The 20,398-nt window shown below is 52.3% G+C and overlaps 1 protein-coding gene across 7 annotated transcripts in view; it reads left to right on the top strand.

Annotated features, from left to right (window-relative positions):
- The window catches only part of Shf (Src homology 2 domain containing F), a 19,977-nt gene extending 34 nt beyond the window's left edge, over nt 1-19,943 (top strand). The window contains exons 1-7 of one of the 7 annotated variants that reach the window (NM_001430478.1): nt 1-479; nt 9,475-9,616; nt 11,828-12,034; nt 13,446-13,586; nt 14,882-15,053; nt 15,196-15,315; nt 19,285-19,941. The exon at nt 1-479 is cut by the window's left edge and continues 33 nt beyond it. In NM_001430478.1, the coding sequence (NP_001417407.1) occupies nt 1-479; nt 9,475-9,616; nt 11,828-12,034; nt 13,446-13,586; nt 14,882-15,053; nt 15,196-15,315; nt 19,285-19,471 (1,448 nt within the window). In that variant the 3' untranslated portion in view covers nt 19,472-19,941. Of the gene's footprint in view, nt 480-9,474; nt 9,617-11,827; nt 12,035-13,445; nt 13,587-14,881; nt 15,054-15,120; nt 16,352-19,284 lie in introns of those variants that run through there. The other 6 variants (XM_087653329.1, NM_001430479.1, XM_087653330.1 and 3 more) reach the window with 6 other exon arrangements.
- Nucleotides 19,944-20,398: the final 455 nt, after the last annotated feature.

Genomic DNA, 20,398 nt, shown 5'->3' with positions numbered 1-20,398 from the left:
TGAGCGGAGCTCCTCCTACGGGCTCCGGCCCCGGGTCGCGGGCGCAGGGCAGCGCGGGGGGCGGCCCCGGGGGATCCCGCCGCGGGGCTGGGGGTGCGGGGACCGCCCCGGGAGGGGGCGGCAGCGGCGGAGTGGCTAAGTGGCTGCGGGAGCATCTGGGCTTTCGCGGGGGCGGCGGCGGAGGGGGCACCAAACCCGCCCCCCCAGAGCCCGACTACCGCCCCCCAGCGCCCTGTCCGGCCGCGCCCCCTGCGCCGCCCCCGGACATCCTAGCCGCCTACCGGCTGCAGCGAGACCGCGACTTCGAGGACCCCTACTCTGGGGGCTCGTCTGTGTCCGCCGCCCTTTCCACCCCTACGGTCCCTGGCCCCACACCGCCCCCGCGCCACGGCTCACCCCCGCACCGCCTCATTCGGGTCGAGACCCCGGGGCCCCCAGCGCCGCCTCCGGACTCCGGACCCCCTGCCAGCAGCGACCGGGTGAGTGCGGCGCCGGGCGTGGGTGTCCAGGAGGGGTGGTGGTCTGAGGTCTGAGATTTAGGGAGGGACAAAGGTGGCTTGGCTGGGACTCAGCTTTTAGCCGTCAGTATTTCTGGCTAACAGAAGCTTCGTCCCTGACACGGGGGCTCAAATTTAACCCTTTTGTTAGCTTCCACTGACTAATCTGAGCCCCCAAACTCTGCCCTATTTCCTGTTAGGGCCCCAGGACTAGTGACGACCTCCTCCGTGGGCTCTTCCCTCAGCTTTGCAACCCCTCCACACTGATCCTGGAGCCTTTTTTCTAACGGGCATTGAGAAGCACCCCTCCCTCCCCTTTGCTGGTTTATGGCCTTTGTGCCCTCTCTCGAGCAGCAGATTCTCTGCCCTTTGATCTCTTGACTCTTCTTCCACAAAGCTTTCCTCTCCCCCCCTCTTCTTCCCCTTCTCCTCCCTCCCACCCTGTCCTGGAATCCAGGCATCTTTGCCGGTCTGAAGCCCCAGAAAGGAGCTGAAAACTAAGATTTCTTATGTGAACACAGTGAGCGAGCGCTGGCCTTTGCCTTTTCTGGCGGGATTAGAGGGGGTGAACTGTTGTACTCAGAATGCCATGGCATTGTCCTGCTCTTACTGAAGAAATTCACCCCTGAGGTATAGGAGCACTCCTTCTAGTGTTCCCCCAAGTATGAGGACACTTGGTGGTCAGGACCTGTTGCCCAGTTAAGGCTGAGTGACTGGGTTCATGCATCATCTCCTCTTGGTTTCCCTCCTTAGCCGTCCATTCAGGGAGAGACTGGAGCTTTTTCATGGTCTGTGGGCACTGGAGGAAGACTCCCAATAGTTTGTTTCTCGGGACGTCGACCTTCCTTCTTAATTCCAATTTTACCTGTCCTGGATGATAGACAGCTGAAAGCCATCCCCCACCCCTAAATCGGGGGAAGGTGACTCTGAGCCTCCACAGACTGAGAGCTCATCTCTCCTCAGTCGAGATTTTTATCTGATTAGAGAGCAGTTAATGTCTGAATCCTCAGGTTTCAGAATTGGGCTTTTTAGCCAAAAGATCACTGTCCTGCTAAGCTTTCTGGATAAGAGGTGTGTTGGGGTCTAAAAGGGCCTCAGATGTGTGAATCAGCCCCCCCCCCCCCCACACACACACACACACAGCTCTTGCCATAGAGCATGGCTGACCGTCCTGGCTCATCCTTCAGCTGAAGAGGAAGGTCCAAGGCCACTTCTCCCAGGCAGTGTGCAGCCTTCTTCCTAATTGCTGCTGTATGACTCGACGACGACAGTGGTACATCGGTGAAGCAGAGGGGAGTTGCTAGGCCTTGTCCTCCCTATGGACCAGTCTCCTCCTCCCTGGCCACTGGCTTTTGGCCCATGGTCTAAGCTGTCCTTGGCTATTCTCCTTTCTGTAGTGGCTTAGAATGACCTAACAGGCTGCCCACCACACTGTGGGTTCCTCCAGGAAAATGTCCAGTTTATTTTTTTTTTTGTCATTTCTGTCTCCAGAGTGTCTGACCCAGTGTCCTGAAATGTGCGTGTCCATTAACAGGGTGGCTAAGGGGCTTAGATTTCCAAGACATGGTTTTCCTTCCATGGTTTCCCAGAAACCTCCAAGGAAGGAGCTGTCGCCCTATGCACAGACCCTCAGGCCCGTCCATGCTTCAGTTGGGTCAGCTCTGACCTGTGGTCTTTTTCAGATCTGGGGGAGGGGATGCACAAGAGGTGTCTGAGTCTCTTGCCAGTCAGCCACAGAGACAGGAATGAAATCCAACAGGCTCTCCCGGGAGCCACACAATCTGTGCTTTCTTTGGTGTATGTGTGTGATAAAAGGATCCAGGGTGTACCATCTGAGCTGTCCCATGGGCTGACCTATGGCTCCTCATAATTCAGAAATCAATTAACTCCCTCCCATCTAGGAACAGAATTTGAGGGATACCAGAGTATTCTCCTAGGAAAAGCTAAGCCAGACAAGGTACCTGAGCTCTTGCCCTAAACCCAGGTGGCCAGACACCGGCAGGGCTGGTGTGCAGTGCTGCCTCTGGACCACCACTCCCTCTGAGCTGCGGTTTCTATGCTGTGTGGCAGCTTCCCCTGTCTTCTCAGCTCTGTAGAGCTCCTTGGCTGGCAGACAGAGGTTCCAGGGCTGGGTCCTGAGGTTCGATGGAATGGGTAGAAGTGTTTCCCCACTAAACTGGAGATGCCAAGGAGCCATAGGGTGAGGAGGCAAGAGGGAGTGGCAATCTGGACAAGGCCCTAAGGTCCTGGGGCTTCGTTAGCCTTCTTTCTATGCTGGGTTCTCTGGCTGCCAGCCCACTCTGAAGCCCACTGGTATAACTGGCAAAGTCACAGAGCTGACCATCTGGCCAGGCCTGGCGGGGCAGGTGTGGGAACAGCAAGAGCGACACCCTGCAACGGCAGCTAGGGCCTGACCAGATGGCCCCCAAAGAACCCCCTCTGGTGCTGGGCCCTGGTCCCACTTCCAGGCTCTGCTCCGGCAGAAGGTCCGGGGTTGGGCCTCCTCTTCATGCAATCACTGTTCTCCAAGCTTCAACAGGAAAAGAAACATGATCTAATTATGGAAAAGGAGTGGGGTTGGGATTAAATGAAGTCGGAGTTGCCTATCATATCTGCAGTGTGTCCTCGTGCCAATATGAAGGCAAGACCTGGCATGGGTAACAAAACAGGCACCCCACATTGATACCAGGCCTCTTTCTTACTCCTAGCTCCTGGGGCCAACCCTAGGGCTCTTGAGCACCCAGAAGTTGTGTGCAAGTATTTCTCATTTATATGGGAAAAGGCTCATAGCTCTTAAATTTTTACAGGAGTTTATAGCCCCCCCTCTCCAAAAATAGTATTGGAATTTTAAAAAATAATAGCCCCCCCAAAATAGTATTGAAATTTTTTTTAACTTTAAAAAGATTTCGTTAGCAATTTTAAACATTATATACGTTTGTGTGCATCTGTATGTGGCTTTGTGTATATGAATGCAGTACCCTTTGAGACCAGAAGAGGGTGTTAGACCTCCCCTGGAGCTGTAGTTAAAGGAAGTTGTGCGCTACCCGAGGTGGATGCTGGGAACCCAACTCAGATTCTTGTCAAGAGGAGCATGTGCTCTTACCCGCTGTACCACCCCTCTAGCCCTCTGCTGAAAACCTGTTTTCAGATTTAAATGTGTGGGGTTGGGGATTTAGCTCAGTGGTAGAGCACTTACCTAGGAAGCGCAAGGCCCTGGGTTCCGTCCCCAGCTCCGAAAAAAAAAAAAAGAACCAAAAAAAAAAAAAAAAAAAGATTTAAATGTGTGTGTCCTTGTAAACAGAAGCATGCTGGAAAGTCAGAGGAATGACTTGCTAGTAATGAGTCCTAGAGATAAACTGATACAGGCTCGAAGACAAGAACCTTTACCCACTGAGCCAGCTTTTGAGCGCCAGTTTTGAGCACTTTTTACAACAGGTGTGTGTCACAGATGTACTGCGTAGGCTTAGAGCATCCAGGCTCCTTTTAGAAAGTAGTGAGCAAACAGCAGGAGGAAAGTGAGGTAAGAGTCTGAGGTGTCTGTGTCCCATCATGATGCTCCTGTGCTGATGATTGTGTAGAGGCTGCCGAAGCTAGGACCACTCTTAGTGTCCATTCAGTGTGGTGTCCTTAGGTGATGCTGGTCTGGGTGTAGAGAAGGATACCTGTTCTTTGGGGGTTGATTGGTTGGTTGGCTTTGGATTTCTTGTGTGTTGACTTTGGTTTTGGTGGGTTTTTTTTTCTTTCTTTTTTGAGTTTGCCTTCTGCTGTCTTCGCAGAGGACGGAAGTTTGGCTTATCTTGTGCTTATTCTGTGTTGGAGACACGGGGGGAAATGTGGTAAAGAGAGGAGTCCAGGGGAAGGACTGGAGTGGCTCAGCCCTGGGCCGGGTATCTGTGTTGTCACTGGCACTCCAGGATGACTGCTGATGGGTTATTGGCTGGCCTGTGTCCTCTGTTGGGTCTGCCTTCTCACACTGCAGTACCACAGTCGGGAACCAGACATGTAGGAGACATCTGCACTGGCTTGGGCAGTGAGTGACTTGGTAACACCTTGACCCTTGCACTCTGCCTTTGGAGAGCTCGTGGATAGGAGAAGAAAGATGCCTGGGCTGAGCACCCAGCGGGGTACCTCCCATACTTCTAATCCCAGAACCAGCGTGACATTATGGAAGAGCAAAGATGCAGCCCCCACTCCTGCACACCGTGAACTTGTGGGTAACTCCTGAACACCTTAGGGTGCTTCGCTCTTCTTAGAGAGTATTTTGTGTCTGTCAGTATGAGCTCTTGGGGGACCCCAAAATCTGGTCTCTTTGTCTTTAATAGTATTGTAGCAGGCATTTACTGAGCATGTGTCTTGTGCCTGGCACCCTTTCCCACAGCTCTTATGTACTGGGCCAGTCAGTGTTTACAGCAACCCTATAAGAAAGAGTCTACCCTGGGTTGGACGTGGAGAGCTGAAGAAGCACAGGGCTGTGAGTCCCACTTACAGGGCTTCTCGGCCAGCAAGTGGTAGACCTGAAGCTGACCGCCCAGCAGTACGATTCTGGACTGAGCTCCACTCCAGGGCCTTCAGCACCGGCCACCAGGGCTCCCGCAGAGAGGCAGCAGTCATTTGCTAACTAGCAATGAGAGACTCGGGAGAGGAGAAGAGACGATGTAGGGTGTGTTCTTTGCCTAGTTCACCATTTCCTGAGCACTGAAGCCTGCCACTTGTGGAACTGTCTTGAAGTAAACAGTCATAACACATCCAAGGACCTCACCAGGGTTGGTAACATCAGCCACATGTCTGTGATGTTTAGGTGTTTTGTAAGTACGGCATTACCCTTATAATCAGAAATCAGGAAATAACCCATTTGTGTCATGTTGGCTTCCCGAGCATGTACGATAGGAAAGGGTATCACAGTAAGTAGGAGTAGCAGGGACAGATGCTTGGCCTCAGAAAGTAAGCACTGTGCTCCTAGCCACACTGATTAGGTTATTGGTTTTCAGTGACAAAAGGTTAAATACTGTGGGTGGGGGAACTAAATTAACAGAATTAGGTTGTCCACACTCAGGTGATTTTCTTTTCTCGTGCTAAAGATTGAACCTGATGTAGGTCTTGCAAGTCTAGGCAGATTCTCTTGTCATTGAACTATGTCCTCAACCCCTAAACTAAAATATAAGTCTAAAACTTGAGGAAAGAAAAATTTGGAAACATTTGTAAAAAGGCGCTGAGTGTTAGGAGGCTTGGGTCTCAGTCTTGTGCATTGCAGTGCCTGTGGACACCAGAAGAGGGCCTTGCTTGATTGCCCCAACTGAACTTTTGATGGTTGTGAGCCACCATGTGGGTGCTAGGAGTTGTACCCATGTCCTCTTGGAAGAGCAGCCAGTGTTCTTTTTTTTTTTTTTTTTTTTTTGGTTCTTTTTTTTCGGAGCTGGGGACCGAACCCAGGGCCTTGCGCTTCCTAGGTAAGCGCTCTACCACTGAGCTAAATCCCCAGCCCCGCAGCCAGTGTTCTTAACTGCTGAGCCATCTCTCCAGTCCTAAGAGCTGACATTTATTGACCACTCATTCCTGTCAGCCTTCCGGCTAAGAATATTACAGCTCCTTCTTACTATTTATTCCTTAGCCGCTCTGCTGCAGCAGGGAGGGAAGAAAAGGCTCAGGCATGCGGGCAGTTGTGCACCGGAAGCTGTGGAGGAACTGCAGTAAGAGAGTTTGGGAACTCTGAAGTCCACAGAGTACCTGTTCTGTAGTCACCAACACCAACACCACCCTGGGGAACCCATGGGTAGGTCAGAAACATGTCATTCGGGCCAACTGAAAAGTGGAAGGTGGAAACAGATGGTAGTCCTGTTAGCTGCCCGGGGAGAGGCATGGTCAGGAAGGAGGTTCAAAAGCTGGCAGCTGCTCTGGGAGAGCCACTGTCCAAGTGAGCAGATGCATGGCAGGGTCCTAGAGACAGCTTATAGGACGGTAGGAGAGAGCAGGGGTGGCACAGGGCCCTTTGAGTAGCCACTACCTTACTTCCTGGTTGGGAAGTTTTTCAGCAGCGCCCTGGCTGGAAAAGGGGATGTGCTTGAGTATTGCTTGCCATGGTGTTAGGTGCCTTCCCACGTCCTAGCTGACAGTTCTCCCCTTCTTCCCTTTTCCAAAATGGATTCTCCAGTGAGCCTGAGCCTCCCACTGCCACTGGTCATTCAGGTCATTCAAAGGTCAGAGCACCTGGGGCAGGTGGCACTAATGTCACTTCAATAGAAGTCTGAGTAGGAGCTCCTTTATGTATCCAGTAAACATGCATCCAGCATCTACTGTGTGCTGGGCCTGTGATGAGTGCTGGATAGAGCAGTGGGCACATAGAGGGGGTCAAGGGGACACAGACTACAGATTGAGTAGTCCAAACATAGTCTCATGGACTGTGTTCCCCTGAGCAATTTCTCCCCCTCTCACACAGAAACCCTGGGCAAGCAGGCTTGGGGTCTGGCTTGGATTTTCTGTGCCCAGAGTGGATACCAGTCCTGCCAGCCTTCCCAGCTGGTGACTCTGCTGCCGCTCCTGTCCTGGGCCTTTCGGGTAGCTCTCTGCATGCCCCAGTCCAGGGTGGGGGTCTGGGGCTTCCTGGAGCAGGGTGTGGAACCAGGAGTGCAACAGAAGAGCCATTGAGCTGTCTGCAGAACCGACACCAGGTCGCCTACAGGCACTGTCAGCTGGCGTGGGGAGGCCCACGCCAGCCTGGGAGGGGCAGGGATTCCAGGAAGAAGCAACTGTGTGCAACTCTGACCAGGCTTGCTGAGGGGAGGCCTGGAAGGGCTCTGGAGTGGGGCCCTAGGAGGCTAGGAGGAGTGTTGAGGGCAGCACCTCACTGAGAAACTTCCTAGAATTCAGTCTCATTTGGAAAGGCTTGGTCATCCTTTAATAACCTATCTACCTAGGCTTATATTTTTCTGTATCGACTCAGTCAATGGGGGGCGGGGAAAGGGCTGTGCTTTCATTCATTCCTCTCCTTTTCTGTGATGGGTTTCACACAATTACTGAGAGCTGTCAGCTCCTGGGTATTTAGCTGTAAATGTGGGTCCTGCCCCCAGGAAGTGCCCAGTCTGCCTAAAGACACAACAGTAGAACAAGCATTTGCTTCTTAGTGCAATCAGACAGGTACCTAATGGGCTGGGCCCGGAGGAGCATGGACGGGGCTTCTTGAGTAAGGATTTGCCAGGACAGGAAGGTGGTGCAGGCAGAGAGGAAACCATTGATTAAAACAATCATGGCGCGTTCAGAGCGTGGTCCAGAGAGGAAAGTAGAGTTCTCACGGTGAACTCTTTCTCAAAACACTGGAGTGAGAAGTTATTGTGAGGTGTAAGGATAATGTGTCAGGTGGCTCAGACACTGTAGAGTGGCTGCCACACATGACTTGACGCTGTGTGCTGACTGGCAGAGTTGCCAGCAGTGGGCAGTGGGTGATGCTGTAGATGCCAGTGGCCTGGGAGGGGGAAAAAGCTGGGGGTGGGGGGACTGTGTGTGATGGACCCGGACGGACTCATCTGTTCCCTGGAGAGCAGAGGACTAGGGGTGAAGGGCTCGAGTATAGTGCTGGTAGAATAAAAGAGAAGGACGTTTACAGCCTTCTGCCAGTTGCCTATTGGAGCCAGAGAGACACACATGAGATGTGTAGGGTAGCCGATAACCTGGACTACTGATTGGTTGGTGTGAGCTACCTCAAGCAGGTAGGTAGGAAGGGAAGTAAAGAGCTGAGGGCCAGACTGAAACAAGGTAGAAGCGTAAACACCTGAGGATAAGGTAGAGGCAGTCACAGGGACAATCTCGGAAACCTGTAGATGGGTCACATGGGGCCAAAGGGACAGCCAGAGGGATGTGTGAGGTGGAGTTGGTTCTTGCTCCATCTTGTCCTCCCAGGGGTACCCTTCCCAGGTCCTCTCACGGAGGGCAGGGTGGTCACCTGGCTCAGCCTAGGCTTCAGTTGGGTGGAATTCAGGAGCGGCCATTCCCTGCGCTGCGAGCCCCAGAACCACCTCTGATGCCAGCTGTGACCCTGTGAGTGGTGCAGTGCTCCAGGGCCTGGCTTGGTGAGTCCTACCTTTTCCTGCCCAGTTTGGAGAAAGACTCCATTGTCCTCAGCCCTGCCCTGCCCTGCACGCCTTGGCGTCCTCTGTTGTCACTGCTTTGCCAATGTATGAGACAGGGACGGGTGGCGGGGAAATGGAAAGCTGAGACTGGTTTTCTAGATCCTGGCTCTGGACCTCATCCGGTCTCAGGGGTGTCCCAGGGTGCCCCAAGGCATTTTCCTCCCAGGAGGCTGAGAAGCCCCACCAGCTACAGGTCAATAGCCCTGTACACCAATCGAGTGAGTTCCAGTGAACTTTCCATCTAAGGCAGATGGTTTAGGGTGTATCTCCTAAATGCCTGTTGTCCAGTTTCTTCAAAAGAGTTTATGGTACCCACAGAACAAGGACCTGACAAGGATCAAATGACAGAATGGTGACAGAGTGATGTCCCTACTTCCTTTTCCCTCCTCCTCCTCCCGCCCCCTCTTCCTTCTCCTCCTTCCTCTATTAATAGAGACAGGGTCTTACCTTGTAACGCTGGTTGGCCTGGAATACCCTGGAACTCCCAGAGCTCCACCTGCCTCTGCCTTCTGAGTGCTGGGGTTAAAAGCCTGCGCTACACCATCTGCTTTAGTTTCTTCAAGGTCACTGGCTCGCTCTTTGTTGAACATCTGTGGAAGTGTGACAGGCTACACTGTGCTAATCTCTGAGATGTCACCTTACCGTTCTGCTCTTCAGCACAACTCTTTGTTCTCTGCTGTTGTCCAGCTCGGACCCTAAGATTAACTCTTAAGACCCAGTAGCTTCATCCTGGCTATTTAGCCTAGGACATGGCCACAAGGCAGGACATTAGTAGGAAAGAAAGAAGTCCCATCTCTGCCAGGGGGAGCAGAGCTGCCTGTCCTTGCCTGAGCCTTGTTGTCTTTGCCTTCTCCTAGCTGGCAATCCTAGAGGACTATGCGGACCCATTCGATGTTCAGGAGACTGGTGAAGGCTCAGGAGGAACTTCAGGAGCTGCAGAGAAGGTCCCTGAAAATGATGGCTACATGGAGCCCTACGAGGCCCAAAAGATGATGGCTGGTAAGTACTGAGGATGAGGGCGATTGCTCTGAGACCTTGGCTCTGCACAACAAATCTAAGGACTGGTCCCATGATCCCTGGCAAACAGGGAGAAATCCTGTGCCAGGCTCTCAGGAATGTTGTCAAGGCCTTCAAGAATTTGGAAGAAAAGGTGTAAGCTGTGACACCTGAAGCCATAAAGGAGGCTGTGTAACCAAAGGTCCAGTAGAAACACTGGAGACATAGGCTTCCTAGCTCCAGGATGGTGGTATGAGTTGAGTCAAACATTCCCAAAAGAAAGTCGGTCAGTAGCCTTTGGAAATGTACTGAGTTTGAGTTAACGTTATCAAAGAGAAACGCTGACAGCAGGTGAGTAGATGCATTGGGTGCCATGGAGTGGGCCGAGGAAGCGTTTCAGAGTTAGAGTAGAAAGGACTGAGTCAGACCTCCCCAAGAGATGACCCAGGGAAAGAGTCAGAGTGAGGGTGAACAGAGAGATCAGGAGGGGATCGGAGAGGACGGGAAGTCCAAGAGAAATGGTGCTTCAGGCTCTGTCTGAGATGGCAGAGACCAAGAAGGATGCAGAGGTTTAAGTAAAGAATGTGGACTTGTGCCAGAAGAAAGAAACGAGATTGATGTGGCATTTAAGGGGGGTTCTGAGGCCGTGGTACACAGAACCGACTAGAAGAGCTAGCTGCCATACTGCTAAGTTAACAAGCTATCTCACTGCTACTTGGTATTATTGCATTTTTGTTTGCTTTTATAAGATGTGCTCTCAATATGTAGTCAAGCTAGCCTGGAACTTGCTATATCATCCAGGCTAGCCTGAGATTACAGCATTCCTCCTGTCCTTACCTTCCAAGGCCGGGATTACAGACATAGGTCGTCACCATGTCTAGCCCAACTATTGGGAAGCTAAGGAGCCTGTAATTACAAATTGTTTCTTCCTCTTCTCAGCTTAGAAAGAATTAAGAAGTCAAATTAAGGAAAGGGCTAATGGAGATTTAAATGTCAACTTTATTGCTGATAAAGTTGACCAAAGGAAATAACTTAGCGATGTTAACACAATGGTTTTTTAAATACTCTTCAGGAAGTTAAACATGCCTGCTCAGACTTGGCAGCACAGGCGGCCTCTGTACAGGAGCACACATGGAAGAGAAGAATCCAGGGAAGGCTGAGCTGAGGAAGGGAGTGAGCACTCACTAGCCAATCAGATCAGCTGCCCTACCCTCCTCCTTAGAGATGAGTGAGGGGAAGAGCGTCCTCACAGGAGGGTTATTTCAAAGAGCCTGTGAGGTGCGTCCTGGTAAAAGCCCAGCTATGGAGAGATGAGGTTGAAAGTCCTGAGATGGAGTTAAAGAGTGCAGTACACTCAGGTCCAACGGAAGCACTGGTGGGCAGAAGTGGACAGTGAGAAGGGGTACCGGGTTAGGTCTGAGAGATATGGTGTGGGCCGTGAGTATCCTGGAATTATATGTGAAAATGTAAGTGCTTTAACCGTACATTTTTGCGGGGAGAAGGGCTGAAGGTGCGGATGGCCCTGGTGATCAAACCCAGGCCTCCTGCGTGCTAAGCAGGTGTTCTACCACAGAGACACAGTCCCAGTCCTAAAATACATATTTTGTGGCAAGTTAGAACTGGATCTTTTATCAGATTTACATCAGCGATCCTAAAAGTCTGAAGGGAGCTGAGGACAAAATGGAGCATTGGTAGCAGCTGTGGAAGGAGGACCAGAACACCAGAAGGACTGACGCTGTGAGGTCTGAGCAAACAGCTTAGGAGTCAGGGTGGGAAGAACTAAGCATCGCTGGGCCTGTGAACAGAGACCAAGAGAGGATCCAGGAGAACATGATCAATGGGAAGGAGAGAAGACAGTGGGCAAAGTTGACTTGTCAGGGGGAAACTGTTAATAAGAGGGGTCAGTGGCATCTGAGTGACAGAGGATTTCCTGATTGTGAAGTTACTTTAACTAGAACATAAGGAAACAGAGCTGGGCACTAAGGGACAGGTGGGCAGAGAGGAGCACTGTGTCTCAGTTTCCCTAACATGCCCACTTCAGCTTTCCCAGACCTTGCTGGTTATCCTGGAGTCTTTCTCCTTTTACTTTGCCGTGTGTCTGCCACTTCCTCCGGTGGGATCCAGGATTTGTGGCTGCTGAGTTCTCCTCAAGCCAAGGCATAGGCTCTGGGTTAAGCTTACTCCTTACACCTCTCTCCTCTTTGCACTGGGCAGAGATCCGGGGATCTAAGGAGACGGCAGTTCAACCCCTACCTCTCTATGACACACCCTATGAGCCAGAAGATGAGGGGGCCAGCCTGGAAGGTGAGGGGGCTCCCTGGCCCAGGGAGTCCCGCCTGCCGGAGGATGACGAGAGGCCTCCAGAAGAGTATGACCAGCCCTGGGAGTGGAAGAAGGAACGGATTTCCAAAGCCTTTGCGGGTGAGTCTTGTGGCAGGAGCAGCTCTGCTGGGGCCTCTGAGCACTTTACAGACTTGGGAGAGTGGAAGGAGCAGACCCTAGGAACCAAGCAAGGTCTAGGGGTGGAACTCTAGGGCAGTGCTGTGTGCACAGGCGAGCAAGGGTGAGCATACGTCTCTATATCTCACCTCTTCCAGGCCAAGCTCCAGCTGTAACCACCTTTGGGAGTCTGGGTAAAAATAAACACATTCCAGTACAGATTATGAAACATGTGGCATATGTTAAATATATTTGACAAAGAGGATATTTTATACCTCAAATGATACAAATCGATATATGTGTGACCTGGATCCTGAGACTGAGACCCTAGTGGCAAGCCTGACTGGCTCCAAGGGTATGCTGAGCTGCATATGGAGGCTGGGAGATTGCTAAGTGAAGATCAGGTTTCTCCTGTCCCAACCACACCACTGTGTCCCAGGCCCAAGTCCACCATGGAAACAGTACACATTGACAGTCTGAGGTGGGTGGAGCAAAGGCCTTAAATTGGGAGAGTACCTTCAATCCTGGATCTTAAGGACTGAGATGCCATTAGATTTCACCCCTGCGTCCATTCCCTACACACACACACACACACACACACACACACACACACACACCCCTACCTCTCACACACAGACAGCTCAATCTGTATCCAGCCCTCAGCTCTGCCCTCCCAACCCTGGCAGCCAGACTGGGAAACCACAAGTATCTGCTTTGCTTCCTGTAAAGCACACACCCATCAAGGATGGGCCATTTATCTCCAGAGGTCTCCTTGGAGAATCAATACTGTTTGGATTGCTTAATGGGAAATCTATGTTCATCATTAGGAAACCTCGTTAGTGGCCCTACAGCCAGCCACTGGTGGCATCACTCGGGACTAGGAGGAGCAGGATTCGATTTAAAATAAAAAAAAAAGAATCCCTTTGCCCCAAGTCTTGAGTATTCCAGATAACCCGAGGTTTGTCCCAGTCTTGAGGTCTGCTAGTTCGCAGGCTGGGGGCAAAAGAGGAAAGGGGACAATGAAGTGTCAGGGGTGTGGTTCCAGAGGTGTAGGCAGTCCCTTTCCCATGTTGCCTTCCAGGTCCTCTTGGTTCCTGGAAACTAGTGAGGGGGTAGAAGATTAGGGAACCCACGGGGCTGACCAAGCAAGATCCTGTTTACCACTCAACACTCCTACCTTTTCCTCACTGGGCCAGGCTGGTGTGGTTAGCACCTGCCCTGCTCAGCCCTGAGTCCTGTTCCCTCCTCTAGTGCTGCCCTGGCCTCTGCCTCTGCCCCTCCTCCTTTCTAGGCTACTGTGTATCTTACCTCTGTGTTTTTGATGTCTCAACCTCTGCCTTTCTCTGTCTCTGTCACTGTCTTTTTCTCTTCTCCCTTCTGCTGCTGGCTCCAGTTGACATAAAGGTCATCAAAGACCTACCTTGGCCTCCACCTGTGGGACAGCTGGACAGCAGCCCCTCCCTGCCTGACGGGGACAGGGACATCTCCGGTCCAGCTTCACCCCTCCCTGAGCCCAGCCTGGAGGACAGCAGCGGTGGGTCCTTTGGGGACTGTGGCCAGGGTGATAGGTCTTTTACCTGTCAGCCTCTGTGGGCTCGGGTTGGAAGAATCCCCTGTCCTGGAGGAAGAAGGAAAAGACAAAGCACGTTCCCCATCCCCACCCAGAGCCATACGCGTGGTCTCTTAACAAAGGCCCTTTCCTAATTTCTTCACCACTGCACACAAATTCGGCTCCAGCACTTGGGAAGCTGAGGCAGGAGGACTGTCATGAGCTACATAGTTCCATAAAACAACCTAGGCTATAAAGTGGAACTGTGTCTAAAAATAAGAAAAATCCACTGTTTTAAAACTGAAGTTCTTTTTGTGTGGAGCTTTGCCTGCTAAAGCAGGTGTTCATGAGGTATGGGGAAGTGCTGGCAAAGGAGAGAGAGCTACAAGGAGAGAGAGCCTCTATTGAGGGGGAAAAGCAAAGGCATCAACTTCTTCCTCTACATCCAGCATGAACACCCAAGGGTGTGCGGGTGTGTGTGTGTGTGTGTGTGTGTGTGTGTGTGTGTGTGTGTGTGTGTGTGTGTGTGTGTATGCATGTGTGTGTGTGTGCAGCCATGAGCATCCTGTTGTACATCAAGCATGAGGGTTTGTAGGTACTTTGTAAATGCAGGATAGAGGAGAGTGTCACCTGTGCGTGTGACCCACTTGGAGGATGCGGGGAGTGTTCCCCTGTGCTGGCTCAGCTACCTGGCTGCCCTGCTTTGGAGATGCAGTGCTGCCTCCCTGGACCTCTGTAGAAGGGGAGGGAGGACAATGGGCAGCGGCAACCTTGGGTGGAGAGGGCCAGGCAGCCTGGCGGCTTTGGACAGGATTAGCCTGTCAGGACAGCACCAAGGGGAGTCAGATAATTGTTCTTAGATCAATAAGTCATTTCTACAGACCAGCCTGGCAGGGTGATTTGGAGATCGGTAATGAACTCTGAGGAGAAAGAAACAATATTATCAACACTGAAGCCACCCTAAGGAGGGTCTAAAAGAGGAAGGCAGTCCGCTGAGGGAGACAGCTTAAGTGGTTTCTCCTGTTTTCTGTCCCCTTTTGCCTGCTTGTGTGGACTGAGAGGCCCCAGGAGGCTTGGTGTGGCTCAGGAGCTGTACCCTTCCCTGAGAGTGGTCTAGGATTCTCTCCTTGGAGTCAGGCAGGCAGGCCTGTGAGCATGCCCTCCCAGAACATGCCTTTGGCCTTTGTGGGGACTTGGAAGAAGTAGGGTAGGATATTGGCTGCTTGAGAGGGCTCTGCCTCTAGACACCTCAGAGTCCATGACCAGTGTGTTCCTTACAGCCCAGTTTGAAGGATCGGAGAAGAATTGCCTGTCACCTGGCCGGGAGGAGAAGGGGCGGCTACCTCCCAGGCTATCTGCTGGGAACCCCAAGACAGCCAAGCCCCTAGGCGCGGAGCCCAGCAGCCCCCTGGGGGAGTGGACAGATCCAGCACTGCCTCTGGAAAACCAGGTGTGAGTGTCTGTGTCCAGCTGGGGACTCCCTCCCTCTTCCTTCCCTCCTGCAATGGCTTCCCTGCAGGGGACACCCAGAATGGGTGGGCCTGGACGGCGAGGGACCCAGCAGAGATGCCCCCTTCTCCTCTCTCGTCCTCAGCTGGTACCACGGGGCCATCAGCCGAACAGATGCAGAGAACCTGCTCAGGCTGTGCAAAGAGGCCAGCTACCTGGTGCGCAACAGTGAGAGCAGCAAGAATGACTTCTCCCTCTCCCTCAAGTGAGTAGGGAAGGCCATGGGTAGAGGTGCCCACTCACCTGTAGGGCAGAAGAGGATTTCAGCACTCTCTTCTGGTCCAGCCAGACGGGGAAGAACCAGATGCCCTTTGAGCAACTGCTGGCTCTGGGAACCTGAAATGTCTGAGACTTCTCAGGAGGAAGCGTTTGAAGGGTAGCATCCAGTTCAGAAGGTTTCTGTCACTTGGACATTCAACCTCTCTAGGTCTCCATTTCTTAATAAGATTGATAAGATCCGTTTTATTGGGAGAGATTAAATGAAATTTAATGTTAAGGCACTTGATTGAGTGCCTTAGCACCTAGCATGTTTCTAAGATAAATTGTTATTGTCATCACGGTTAAATGCTAACTGGTAGAAGCACCTGCCAGGAGATATGGGAGTAGTTCTACCTGCAGGGTCAACAGGGTGAGGTGGGGGTGGGAGATCTAGGTCAGAGGAGGAGGCCAGAGCATTCCACTGAGTCCAGTGCATATGTGAGGAGAGAGGAAGAAGTAGCCAAGATAGGGCTCTTGGTTCCCATCAGCCTGTTCTTTGGAGCAGCTCTAACAGCTCAGACTCCAGGCTCTCTACAGTAGGATGGCCTGTGCTCCTCTTGGCAACCAGGAAGTCTACCCAGTATAGCCATCCCTAAGGTGGCCAGCTGGAGTGAAGTGTGCATCGACCTTCCCCCTCAATATGGGAGTATCTTGTATACCTCACACCACATTCCCTGGTACTAGATAGGTACTAGGGTACCTGCCCCCTGCACCCCAAACAAGTCCAAGGGGTAGAATTGCACACATTTAGATGATTGTTCAATTTCACTAAAAGATCAAAAAATCTACCATAGACAGTTAAGTGGTCTTGGTTCTGTTCTGGGGTTTGATAAAACTAGCTGTGTGACGGTGACCATAGACAAATCATTTCCTTCTCCAGGCCTCAGGCTCTCTTCTTGCAGAATGAACTGATATGGGTTTCTTCTAGCTCTTATATTCTAGGAGTCTGCAAGCTATAAAATAAAAAAGAGGACTTTGGAAAAGCTCACTTGTCAAAAATATGATTTACACAACTTGAGGTAGTCCATTGTTACTAAGATTATAATTGAAAATCTTGGCACGGACCTCCTAGCATATATACCTTTTCCAAAACAACTACTGCTGTGCTGATAAATCTCCTGTTTTATATGAATGAAATAGATTCAAGGAGCTTTGTTACTTGCTCAAGGTCACCAGCTAATAATTAAGTCTCTAAGCTAGATGTGGTGGTAGTACCTGTGGTTTCAGTTACTTAGGAAGCTGAGGCAGGATTCCTTACATCCAAGATTTCCAGGCCAGCCTAGAGAACATAGATAGCCAGAAAGTGTTCCAAAATCCACAAACACAGCACCTAGCTCAGTCTGACTTCAGGAATTACATTGCTCAGTGACAGGGTTCCAACCCTCACCCACTGCCATTTGCTGGAAATCTGGTACTGTCCAGCCCAAAGGGAGACAGCACCAAGGTTGGGGACTTTAGAGTGGAACTGGGCAACTAGGGGTGAGGGATTGCCTTAGTCTAGGGAAGAAGGCCAGCCTGGGTGTCTGCTACACTCCAGCCGATCCCACCCAACAGGCTGTCTGCCAAGGTCTCGTTTGCATATAAATGGCTTCTCTGAAATACAATTATGGTTTCTCTTCTCTCCCTAATGGAAGGGCTTTCACTGGTAATTAAACAGCTTCCTCAGAAAGCCTTGCCGGCCCTGGGCCCAGCTGGTCCCACCCAACATCCTGAGGGTCTGGCGAGGACCTTGCTGTGTCTTAATGTACCCTAGGGACTAGTCCCTGGGGGTTGAAAAGCACAGCCACCCCTCCTCCAGAGGTTGGTAATGCAGATGAAGGCCAGTTACCCTTCTGAGTCTGTTCCTTGAGAAAACATGCTGTGCAGTTTGAGAGAGCCATTTCTCCCAAGTGGGCTGTGGGAAGGGGGGTTACTCTCAAATCCTGAGGTGAGAGAAGATAGGGCCTACACTGCTTCCCACAGCATATGGGGACCATTGCTTACTGCCCTACCTCCCCGTTACCCACACCCTTGTTTCCTTTTCCTCGGAGCCTGTGTGCTCACTGTGTACACCAGGCAGTATCTCAGAACTCCAGATGCCTCTATATCCTGATACGCAGCCAGGCAGATTCCTAAGACCCTGGAGGAGAGCACAGAAGAGCCAGCCTCCCTCCACCCCTTTCTCCTCTGCAGTCCCCCGTTCCTCTCCACTCCTCACTTGTTTCCCAGTGTAATAGGTCTAGTCAAACCTTTTTTATGCCCAGGTAGATGGGGCAGCTGATTTGCCAACCCCTTGCCAATGAGGACGTCAGGATGGAAGCAGCCTCCTCACAGGACCTGTTGCCACCCAGGCCCCTCAGCCTTCTGCTTGCTCGTCTGGGCTCAGGCTAGGAAAGGCAAATTAGGCTGTGTGCTGTGCCGAACATTCCTTAGCCCCATGCCTGTGGTATGGTACAGACCCAGGGCTGCCAGACCGGCCAGTGGCAATCTGGACAGTTGCTCCTGCTGAGTACCCCACCCCCACACTTTATAAAGTGGAGGGCATTCGAGAACAGGCCAGAGCTTTGCATATTGTGTCTGTCTGGAGGGGAGGGCTAGCTAATGCTGACTTTCTGGCTTTAGGGAGCTGGGAGAAGCAGTGGAAAGTGTCCGTTCTCTTGTCAGAGTTTTGGGGTACAGGTAAAGATGTCCAGTGTCTCACTGTCGTCCTCAACAACATGAGTTTCCCCCACAAGGTTTTAGGGATCTCAACTAGGGCCAAACCAGGATTGGTGGCCTGAAGAAGAGTTTCAGGACTAGCAGATGGATTTATGAGGCAAACGTGGAGGTTTTTATTAAAATTAGTTTAGTTTATAGTGAAGCATGAGGACTATGAGAAAAAGACGTGGTCAGAAGGTAATAAGATACAGTCGGATGTGAGCACAGCTCCTGAGGGGAGAGGGTGCAGCCTCATGTTCTGTCACTTTTTGTTTTCACCATAGCCACATCCGATATGGGTTGGGTCTGAAGTTACTGTTTCATGCTCTCGATAGAATTACTATCACCGAGATAAAGTTTAATGCACAGGAACACAGGAAGGTGGGACCGCTTTGCTGTAAACAGGCCCCCCTCCCTCCCCCCCCCCACTTTTCAGCCAAACTACAGTATAGGAAAAAGAATAAGCCCCTCTCCAAGGCCATACACATCCAGGCCCTAAGACCTGCTCCACACAAACTCTGTACTGAAAGGAAGATTAAGTCTCTGCAGCAGCTTTCTTCTCTGCTTCAATCAGACTCCAGGATGGGGGACTCCCATCCCCTCTCGCCTTGCCTCACCTCCACACTGTAGTTCCTTTTTCTATCACTCTGGGTAGGTAAAGCTAACAGAGTCTCCAGATGCTGTCACTCTAGGCCTAAGGGCTGGCTGGACGGACTGAGAGGGCTTGACGTGGTGTAAGACCCAAAAACTGGTGTGGCCATAAATCTCAAGAAGGGGCGCTGAGCATAAGGCAGGGCTGCAGTTCAGTTGGTAAGGTGCTTGCTAGAATGTACAAAGCCCTGGGTTCTGTGTTCAGCACCCCATAAACTGGCACACACCTGTAATTAAGAGGTAGAGACAGAGGCTAGCCTGACCTACATGAATCTGTCTCAAAAAACCAGGTAGGGTTAAACTGGCCTTAGCCAGAGGCTGATGGGCTAGGATCACAGAATTGGAGGGTGGAGGTCACTGCTCTCTCTACCAGCACACACCCTGTATACTCACCACACACACATTCTTGGCACACCCAATGTCCTCACCACAAAGCCAGTGCCTCATGCTACCTACTCAACCCTCTCCTCCTCACCATCCCTTCCCTAGCCACTTCCCACTTGAAGCTGGCTTTGGAACCACACTTGCTGGGAGGGTGGTAGGGCACTAGGAGGAACCCCTGGTCACCAGGATCCCTTTCTCTTCCTAGGAGCAGTCAGGGCTTCATGCACATGAAGCTGTCTCGGACCAAGGAACACAAGTATGTGCTGGGCCAGAACAGCCCACCCTTCAGCAGCGTCCCTGAAATCGTGCACCACTATGCCAGCCGAAAGCTGCCCATTAAGGGAGCGGAACACATGTCCCTGCTCTACCCTGTGGCCATCCGGACTCTGTAGATGTGAGACCAGGGCAGTATGATAGACCTGGACCCAGCCCTTGTCACCTGCACGAGGGCTGCGGTTCTTGCTAAGGACATGATGTCAGAAACTTGGCTTCCCCTTGTCCTAGGATCTAGTAGGCGCTGAAGATTCCTTAATTTATTATAAAGGGGAGGGAATCATGGGCCTTGGAATAAAGGGGCTGTGTGGAGCTGGGAACAGAGGAAAGCCTGAGGAGGAAAGGATCTTCCCGCCCCGGTCAGACACTAGGGAGGAAGTGGCGACCTCCCGCACGACCCACCCTCCGCCCCTTCCCTCTTCGGTCCCCCAGCCCCTGTCCCCAGAGTGCCCGCCCGGGCTCCCAGCCAGAAGCTCGGCCAGGCAGAACCGCGGCAGCCGGCGCCGCCCAGAGACTGACGGGAGGGGGCGGGGAGCGAGCCAGACTATAAATCGGCGCTGGAGCCGACGCCGGCCGCCTGCGAAAAGCACTGTCCGAGCATCCACTCGCTTTCCTTTGACCAAACGTCTCCCCCCGCTGCAAACGCAGGGCGGGGGCTGCCCGGGCTGCGTCGCTCCTGCCATTGCTCCCGAGCGAGCACAGCTTCCCGCCAGAAGCCGTTTGTCCGGGACGCGGGAGGCGCCGAGAGACAAAGAGGCAGCGCGCCTGGCTGACGACGAAGGCGGCGCTGCCACGCGGAAAGCGCGCGCAAGCCTGACTGACTAGGCGCGCCGAGTCCCTTTCCCTTAGCTCCCTCTGGTGGCCGGGCCCCACGCACCTCAGCCGACGCCCGTGGGTTCCGGGTCTTCTCGCTCCTCCACAGACAAGTTCTGTGGGGGCCAGACAGACGCCCTCGGGACGGTGGTTCTGTTAGGACGACCTGAGGCCCCTTACTTCAACCCAGGTCCGCGGCACTGGTGTGTGCCTTGATTCAGTTGGGAGTTTCT

This window comes from Rattus norvegicus, chromosome 3 (genome assembly GCF_021556685.1).
Source record: "Rattus norvegicus strain SHRSP/BbbUtx chromosome 3, alternate assembly SHRSP_T2T, whole genome shotgun sequence".
Taxonomy (NCBI): domain Eukaryota; kingdom Metazoa; phylum Chordata; class Mammalia; order Rodentia; family Muridae; genus Rattus; species Rattus norvegicus.
This window is presented reverse-complemented; position numbering and strand designations above follow the sequence as displayed.